This window comes from Diplotaxodon limnothrissa, linkage group LG3, assembly GCF_057381915.1.
Source record: "Diplotaxodon limnothrissa isolate DT_005_m linkage group LG3, D_limnothrissa_male_GT1.1, whole genome shotgun sequence".
In the NCBI taxonomy this organism is placed as follows: domain Eukaryota; kingdom Metazoa; phylum Chordata; class Actinopteri; order Cichliformes; family Cichlidae; genus Diplotaxodon; species Diplotaxodon limnothrissa.
In genome coordinates this window covers 28,299,047-28,306,872 of record NC_140598.1, presented here as the reverse complement: position 1 = coordinate 28,306,872, position 7,826 = coordinate 28,299,047, and the positions used below count along the sequence as shown (strand labels likewise).

Genomic DNA, 7,826 nt, shown 5'->3' with positions numbered 1-7,826 from the left:
CACACACACACACCGCGGGACCAAGGAGGAGTTTTTTTTCTTCAATACTTTAACAATAAGTTTTCTCAATAGATAGAAAATGATGACGCTGAGGAGTCAACATCCGATATTATCATTGCTTGTAACCCGGTAAATAATTTCGTACATCTCCCCATAAAACAAGTCTTAGCGGGGAAAAAAGCTCATATTCGAATAAGTTTATTAAAGCACCCCCCCCCCTCTGTGGGAAAGAGTCAACCATGAGGCGAGTTTTGTCAACAGCAATTGTCCATTTGGTAAAACAAATATCCGTCTCAAAGTCGTATTTTACCGTTGCAGAATGCGGAAAACAGACGGCGTTCGCAAGAAGGCACACACACACACACACACACACACACACACCGCGGGTACTTTTACAATGGGTTTTCTCAATAGATAGAAAATGTTGATCCGCTGAGGAGTCAACAGCCGATATTATCATTTCTTGTAACCCGGTTTCTTACATCTCCCCATAAAACAAGTCTTAGCGGGGAAAAAAAGCTCATATTCGAATAAGTTTATTAAAGCACCCCCCTCTGTGGGAAAGAGTCAACCATGAGGCGAGTTTTGTCAACAGCAAGAACAAGGTCAGACAGCAATTGTCCATTTGGTAAAACAAATACCCGTCTCAAAGTCATATTTTAGAGGGGAAAGAGTCAACCATGAGGCGAGTTTTGTCAACAGCAATTGTCCATTTGGTAAAACAAATACCCGTCTCAAAGTCATATTTTACCGTTGCAGAATGTGGAAAACAGACGGCGTTCGCAAGAAGGCAATCAAAAAAAAAAACAACCCTCTCTAACTATCGGTATTGTCAAGAGAAAGATGCGAAAAACAGATGCTTCGCTAGACTAGGATAAAATGAGAGAAGAAACGGGAGGGGAGTCGCTATCTGCTCAGCCCTACTGTGACAGTTCTACCAATCGCGAGGAAGAATCCGTGAATATTATGTCAGCATTCCGTTCAAACAACGCCGCCGATCAGAGCGCCAGGGCCATCTCGCCAGAACTGTTCATACCTCACCCCGGTAAGTTTTTTTCTTTACGACTTTAAATTATATATCAACAGAGATGTCAATAAGTTGATTACTTTCTTTTAGATTTCTACATCAATGATTTCACGCAAGTGGACTACGGTACGATTAAATAAGTATATACCATTTTTTAAATAAGTTTAGATAGACTTGATTTAACCAAGCTCTGATACTTACAGAAGCAATCGATATTGCAGTGAGTAACAGCAAAAATCCGGCCGTTTTCCGCGGCGAATTAGAAGCCATATCCCCCGCAGAACCTCCGCTGCCGCCGCGTCGAAGAGAAGAACGAGAAGACGGCGCTATTTTCGTCTCCGCATACCGGGAGAACCGCGGAGAAAAAAGTTTTAAAATCGAAGGTAAACAATATGATGCATTATCCGCCATTTTGTTGAATAACAGGATGTGACGGAGTAATCCGAGTGTGCTATACCGCCCCTCCCGACCCGGAGCTGATTTTTAAAAAGTTTTGCTTTATTTCTCGACAGAGGTAATCGAGAATATACAGACCCCACCGCAGCGAAAAGAAGAAGAAGACGACGAAGTTATTTTCGTCAACGCATACCGGGAGAACTGCAGGAAAATACCTTTTAAACCAAAAGGTAAACAATATGATGCAATATCCGTCATTTCGATAAATATCAGGATGTGACGGAGTAATCCGAGTGTGCTATACCGCCCCTCCCGACTTGGAGTGGTATAAAGCGTGCTAGAAAGTTTTTATTTATTAAATCTTTCTCTTTTTGTTTTATTTCTCGGCAGCCGAGATTGCGGATATACCTATACGAACCCCCGCCGCTACAGACAATCGCGCGGAGGAGCGAGGTAAATAAAAAGTTTTTTCATTCTCGAAAAATAGGAAGGAGGAGATTGTTTTCTTAAATCTCTTCTGTTTTATTTCTCGGCAGCCGAGATTGCGGATATACCAAACCAATCCCACGCTACAGACAATCGGGCGGAAGACAATCAGGCGGAGGAGCGAGGTAAATAAAAAGTTTTTTCATTCTCAAAAAATAGGAAGGAGGAGATTGTTTTCTTAAATCTCTTCTGTTTTATTTCCCCGACAGAGACCGATACAGAAAATCAGGCGGAAGAAAATCAGGCAGAGGAGGAGGAGGAACCGTCCAGAGCTCCTCCTCTCAGGAGACTGAGAGCTCCTCTCAGGAGACTGAGAGGTAATTGACGGGGGGGGGGGATGAATCGATCCTATTAAACTTCTCTGCTCTATAAAAATAAAAAATGTAAGGTTTAAAAATACATTCTGTCCGTCTTTTCTTACAGCTCGACGGATGCTTCATAAGAAGAGAATCCTTGAAAACCTCGCTTTCATGTACGCCATAACAGTTCGCACATATGCATCGATATACAGACACAAGGACCTGTAAAGTAAAAGCATGTAAAAGTCTGTGAATTAAGAAATAAAGAAAATCATGTCGGAAGAACACAGCATTCCTGAGGCTTTGTTGGAAGCCGTGGCAGAATTAAACAGAAACGTTGAACATTTAGCCCCACCGTTAGAAAACAATATAGCCCCACCAACAAACGACCCACTACAACCTTTAGAAAACGCATTGCAGGTCCTCCTTCAAAACATTGAAAACGAACGGCTTGCCGGTCTACTGAACTTTGACCCTCTGCAGCCGATAGAAAATGCTCTTCAGCTCTACGACCAGCAGCAGGGGGAGCAGCAGGTGCAGCAGCATCATCATCAGCAGCCCAGGGAGGAGGAGGAGGAGGACCGGCCTGCGGAGCATCAACAAGGAGGAGGAGGATCTCGGGTACAGAACGATGCGGTGACTCGCCGCGAACATTTTAATAATTTCGAAATAAGGCGAGTATTTAACATTCCCTCTCCGGATGAAGCGAGCGACCTCGCTCAATTTTACCTCGATGTCAGGGATAATTTTGTAGATCTAGCGGATAGGGTCAGACCGGAAGTTAGTCGTAACGACCGGGTTCAACTGGAGATCATCAGCGAGCACGCGCGAAATCACTCTGTTTTTAACGTCGACGACGAAAGCGCTGAAAACATTGTACCGGTTTTTGAGGACCTGCTAGCCAGGCTGATACAATCAAACGGAGCGATCGTCGCAGGCTCTCCCCTAGAAATTGTTGTGCAAGTAATTAGAAATCCTAGAGGCGGTGGCAGTAATGACCTGCGTAAAAAGATTCACAAAATGTTAGATGATGAAATTCTAGTCAAAAAGCGTCGCTGTCTGTACGTGGTAAAAAACAAAAACGATAATCTGTGTTTTGCCATCAACCTGATTCACCTCACTCAACCTCATTTCACAGATAAACAGGCCCTGGAACGCGGCAGAGAGCTGCAGCGTTTAGCGGGGTTGAGCGATCGCACTCAGGTAACTCTCACCGACATAGGTAAATTCGAACAAATACTAAAACGTAAAATCGTCGTGTTTTACCGCCCGGCCGAGGACAGAACTCTTTCATTAATCGAAACAGACTACCCGAACACGCGTCACCCGCTGTACTTATTCTTATTCCACCATCACTATTACGGAATAAAAAATCTAAAAACATTTTTAGGAATCCAGTACATTTGCAACGAATGTCACCGCGGGTATTATAAAAGAGAGGAACACTTTTGTCAAAACCGCTGCAACCTCTGTTTTGACCCCGCATGCCCCTCTCACTTTCTGGACTCTGTAATCTGTACGGATTGTAACAGATCATGTCGCACACGTGCGTGTTATTTAAAACACAAACAACCTAGAATTCACTCCGGTTCAGACCTCAGCGTTTGTCAACAATTGTATAAATGTCCGGACTGCAAGCGCCTCTCCTGTCGCGGAATGCACAGGTGCACAGCCGCCAGATGTAAAATCTGTCGCGCGGAGCTTCCTCCCGACAACGATCAACACCTGTGTTACATCCAACCTTTGAAACATGAAAACTCTGATAACGCTTCCATAATCTTTTATGACTTTGAAACCTTCCCAGACAGGGAGGGGGCGCACGTCCCTTACCTAGTGTGCACAAAATCTCTAGAAGGAGAAGAGTGGCACGCTTACGGTGTAGACTGTGTTGAAAAGTTTCTCCAAAGATACAGAAGGAAAAGATATAGAGAGACCACGTTCGTTGCGCACAACGCGAAAGGGTTTGACAGCTATTTAATTCTAAGTCACCTGGTGGGGGGTGGGATGACGCCCTCTCTCATCATGCAAGGCAGTAAAATTATATGTTTCACAGAATCCGATTTCCTTCTCAAATTCATAGACTCGCTTTCTTTTCTCACCATGCGTCTCAGCGCTATGCCCAAAGCTTTAGGCTTCGAGGACAAATCCAAGGGATTTTTTCCTCACAAATTCAGCTCGCGGGACCGCTTAAAATACTCGGGTCCGTACCCTCCTCCTTCAGATTACGGGGTGGAGCGCATGTCACCCCCCGAACGGGCAGAGTTTTTGTGTTGGCACTGCGAGGCCTCCCGGGGAGTGTTTAACTTTGAAAAAGAGTCCCTGTATTACTGCCGAAACGACGTTAATATCCTGAGAGAGGCGTGCGTAAAGTTCAGAGACGGTTTTATAGGCGAAACTAAAGTAGACCCTTTCAGCTGCGTCACTATAGCTTCAGCCTGCATGAAAGTGTTTCTCACCAATTTCCTACCCGAAAACAGTCTGGCCATTCCCTCGCCTGACAACTACGGGCGCAGGTTCAAGGCCTATTCGCACGCGTCCATTCAGTGGCTGGAGTGGGTAGCTCACTCTCAGAAAATTCCCGTTCAACACGCTCTCACAACCGGCGGGGAGAAAAAAATAGGCCCGTACTTTGTCGACGGATACGCGCTGATTAACGGGGAAAAGTGGGTGTGGGAATTTCTGGGATGCTTTTATCACGGCTGTCCAAAATGCTACAGGCCTGAGGAAATCTGCCCTTTGACCCGCGCTCCTTACGGGGACCTGCACGCCTCTGCCGAGGCGAGGCTCCGGGAGCTGAGAAACGTTTACAGAGTCCGCACGGTCACTCTGTGGGAGCACGAATGGAACAAGATGAAAAAATCGAACGAGGAGGTTATAAATTTTATGCGGAGCTACGAAGTCCCGGAACCTCTGTCTCCTCGCTCGGGGCTTTACGGAGGCCGCACTTCGGCCTTGAGGCTGCGTTACAGCGCCTCGCCAGGAGAAAATGTGTATTACGTAGACGTCACATCCCTGTACCCTTACGTCAACGCCAAGCGCGCTTACCCTCTGCATCACCCCCAAATCATCAGAGAGAATTTTGCAGACCCTCGCAGTTATTTCGGGCTGATCAGAGCCACCGTTTACCCGCCGCGCGGGCTCTATTTCCCCGTTCTACCGTACAAAACCCCCGGAGGTAAATTAATATTCTCCCTCTGTCGCACCTGCGCCGAGACCAATCAACAAAGCGGTCCGTGCCTTCACGACGACGAGGCCAGAGCTCTCACCGGGGTCTGGGTCACCGTCGAGTTTAACAAAGCCTTAGAATTAGGTTACAGAGTGGTTAAAATCACAGAGGTCTGGCACTTTGATAGTAGCAGCAGCAATATTTTCGCCGGCTATATTAACACTTTTCTCAAAGGCAAACAGGAAGCCTCCGGTTATCCTCCGGAAGCTCGCGACGAGGATGAGAGGAACAAATACGTGGAAGAGTACCACAGGCATCAGGGCATACGTTTAGACCTGTCAAAAATAGAGGTGAATCAGGCCAAAAGACAAGTTTCGAAATTGTGTCTCAACAGTTTCTGGGGAAAGTTTGCTCAGAGAGCCAACATGACTCAGACCGCTCTGGTCAGAAAGCCGAGTCAGTTTTTTAACTACGTCTTTTCAGGACAGTACGTCTTTAAACACGTCTCTTTTTTAAAGACCAAAAAACAGGAAGTGGCTTTAATTCAGTGGAGCTATAACGAGCGGTGCGTGATACCTCCCGGCGCGACCAATAACGTTTTCATCGCCGCTTTCACCACAGCCTACGCCCGTCTAAAACTCTACGAGTATTTAGAAAAATTGCAGCGCAGCGTTCTGTACACCGACACCGACTCTCTGATCTACGTAGTGAAAGAGGGGGAGGAACCTTTAGAGCTGGGCAACTATCTAGGGGATCTCACGGACGAATTAGACGGGGACACCATCCAGGAATTTGTCTCCGCGGGTCCAAAGAGTTACGCCTACCGGACCAGAAACAAAAAGAAACTGGTGGTAAAAATGAAAGGAATAACGCAGACGAGAGAATGTTGCGAACGTGTCAATTTCGACAGTATGAGCGGGTTGGTGGAAAGTTACCTTTCTGGTATGAAAGAGGCGGAGCTCGAGACCCCTCAGAACGGTATTCAGAGGGATAAGAGAGGCTTTGTGCTCAAAAACAGAACATTTCAGAAAAAGTTTCGCGTGGTTTACGACAAGAGACGTCTCTTTCCAGACGGTACAACTCTGCCTTTCGGGTACTAGTGTTTTTGTTTTAGTTTTCTTCTAAAAAAATGGAGGAAACTGATTTTGATCACAGACTGAAAGTGCCTTTTTCCTGTCTAGTTGTGGGTCCTAGCGGGTGTGGGAAAACTCATTTTGTAAAGTGTGTTTTGGAAAACTGTGAACGCGTCATGGATACTGTGCCCGCGAATATTGTGTGGATTTATACTTCTTTTCAACCCATGTATGAGGAGCTTTCAAAGACCAATAAAAACATTAAATTTGTCGAGGGGCTGCCTGATTCTTTTGAAGATTTCCGAGACGTTCTGGTGGTGCTGGATGACGTCATCTTTCAGGCCTCAGATCACCAGGAAGTGGTTAAAATTTTCACTCAATACCGCCACCATAAAAACGTCTCGGTCATGATGCTGACCCAGAACGTTTTCCATCAGGGTAAATACAGCCGCACCATCAGCTTAAACTCCAATTATATGGTGTTGTTTAAAAACCCCAGAGATAAGCTGCAGATTGAGATTTTGGCCCGTCAGATTTTCCCTTCGCAAAAAACATTCTTCTCCGACAGTTTCAAAGACGCCACCGAGGAGCCCCACGGGTATTTAATCCTTGATCTCACTCCCTCGTGCCCAGAACGCTACAGAGTACGCGCCGGTCTGCTTCCGGGGCAGTACCCCGTCATTTACCTGCCTAAACCCAAGTAGCCATGTCTCAGCGTATAAAAAGAAACGCAGTCTTACTGCAAGCTCTGTACCACGCGTCGCCGCAGAAACGCAGAGACATTCTCGCTCACAGCTCCCCGGATTTCCTCCAGGCGCTGTGCGAGATAGCTTTAAATCTTTTAAGGGGAAACATACCTCTTTCCGCTCCTCAATACCAAAAACTGAAACGCCAGAAAAAGATCATCAGGCTGCTGGCCGACAAGAAAACGAGTTTAAACCGTAAGCGTCAAGTTTTAAAGAAACAAACGGGCGGGTTTCTTTTCCCTCTGTTGTCCGCAGCCGTACCCATTCTGGGGAACCTGCTGGGAGGAATATTTCAAAAACGCTGAGATGTTTAAAAAAATGATTCTCGTTCCCTCTCACGAGTTGAAAAAACTGACCCGACCCACCGAGCCTACCGTCAGAGAAACTGCCAAAGACGATTTGGACGAAAAGATGAAAGCCATACTGGAGGATCCGCGGCTAAATTCGTATGAAAAAATCAAAAGATACGAGTCTCTGCTGCGGAGATATCTCACACTCTCTAAACAGGACCGGGACGAGGAGAGTAGGGTGACTTTCCACCTCCCGCCAGAGGAGGCGCAGCAGCAGGTGCAGCAGCAGGTGCATCAGCAGGTGCATCAGCAGGTGCAGCGGCCCAGAGAGGAGGATGATGAA

The 7,826-nt window shown here is 46.4% G+C and overlaps 1 protein-coding gene across 1 annotated transcript; it reads left to right on the top strand.

Annotated features, from left to right (window-relative positions):
* The first annotated feature begins 966 nt into the window (after positions 1-966).
* On the top strand, positions 967-2,436 carry LOC146635218 (uncharacterized). Its single transcript, XM_085346145.1, has 8 exons — positions 967-1,045; positions 1,118-1,153; positions 1,231-1,410; positions 1,540-1,653; positions 1,814-1,876; positions 1,960-2,034; positions 2,119-2,226; positions 2,333-2,436. Exons 1-8 carry the CDS (start codon positions 967-969, stop codon positions 2,434-2,436), a joined length of 759 nt encoding a protein of 252 aa, XP_085202271.1.
* The last annotated feature ends 5,390 nt before the right edge of the window (positions 2,437-7,826 follow it).